Consider the following 1,018-nt stretch of genomic DNA (forward strand, 5'->3'; position numbering starts at 1 on the left):
GAACCGCTCGCCCCAGGAGACAGCCCCTGCCACAGGCACTCTGACCTCCCCAGATTCTCTGCGCCCCTCCCAGGTCCTGTCACCTGGAACCCCCTCCCGCAGCGGCCCCCAAGTCAGGCTCACCTGTCCCTAAAGCAGTGGGCGGCAGACAGCACCCAGTGGGCTCGGACCAGGAAGCCCCCGCACAGGGGCCGTCCCCCGAAGCTCACGGACGCCATGTAGGGCCGGGAGTGGGGGCTCGCCTCGCGGCCCCCAATGATCCGGGTCCCCCAGGAGCCTGCGGGGCCGTGGCGTGTCAGGGACGAGGGCAGGAGGTAAGCAAAGGTGGGCAGCTTTGGGACTGGGTGGGGGTGCTGGGCAGGGGAGAAGGGCAGGCACAGACGGTTGGGGACAAGGAGAAGAGGTGTGCAGAGACACAGAGGAGACGGGTCCCGACAGCTCCAAGTGGACCCGGGGTCCTCACCTGGGGGCCTCATGGGCAGCATCAGGGCAGCGACCACGGCCAGCAGCAGGCCGCCCCGGCCTCCCGCCCTGCGCTCCATGGCGGCTGCGGACCCCGTCCCACTCGAGGGTGAGGCACGGCCCCCCTTACCAACGGCCGGAAGGGGACTGGCATGTGGCCTGTGGTTGGGGGGCCCCAGCCGCGCTCGGTGGCCGCCAGTGCTTCTGGGAAACTGCCCGCCTGGGCTGGTGAGTCACCGCGGTGCGGGAGGCCGAGAACCGGCATGGAGGGTGCACGGGTGTCCTGGGCCCATAGTGCCACCCCAGCTTGTCACCTGGCATCGCGTCCTTGGGCACGGAGTGTGGTCCCACATCGGCAAGGGTGTGGGGTGAGACAGGCTGCGGTGTGGAGCTGCAGGTGGGGAGACCCAAGAGACGAGGGAGAGGCAGAGACAGATCTGAGAGGCAGAGATATGGGGAGAGGCGGAGACAGAGATCTGAGAGGCAGAAATACAGGGAGAGATGGAGACAGAGATCTGAGAGGCAGAGACAGATACAGGGAGAGGGAGAGGCAGAG

The 1,018-nt window shown here is 67.9% G+C and overlaps 1 protein-coding gene across 1 annotated transcript in view; it reads right to left on the reverse strand.

The window, feature by feature from the left end:
* The window catches only part of PRSS57 (serine protease 57), a 6,061-nt gene extending 5,478 nt beyond the window's left edge, over window positions 1–583 (reverse strand). Inside the window, 2 exon segments of the mRNA XM_027769551.1 lie at window positions 124–277; window positions 464–583. Coding sequence (XP_027625352.1) covers window positions 124–277; window positions 464–542 — 233 coding nt within the window. The 5' untranslated portion in view covers window positions 543–583.
* Window positions 584–1,018: the final 435 nt, after the last annotated feature.

This window comes from Tupaia chinensis, unplaced genomic scaffold, assembly GCF_000334495.1.
Source record: "Tupaia chinensis unplaced genomic scaffold, TupChi_1.0 Scaffold149964_1, whole genome shotgun sequence".
Lineage (NCBI taxonomy): Eukaryota > Metazoa > Chordata > Mammalia > Scandentia > Tupaiidae > Tupaia > Tupaia belangeri.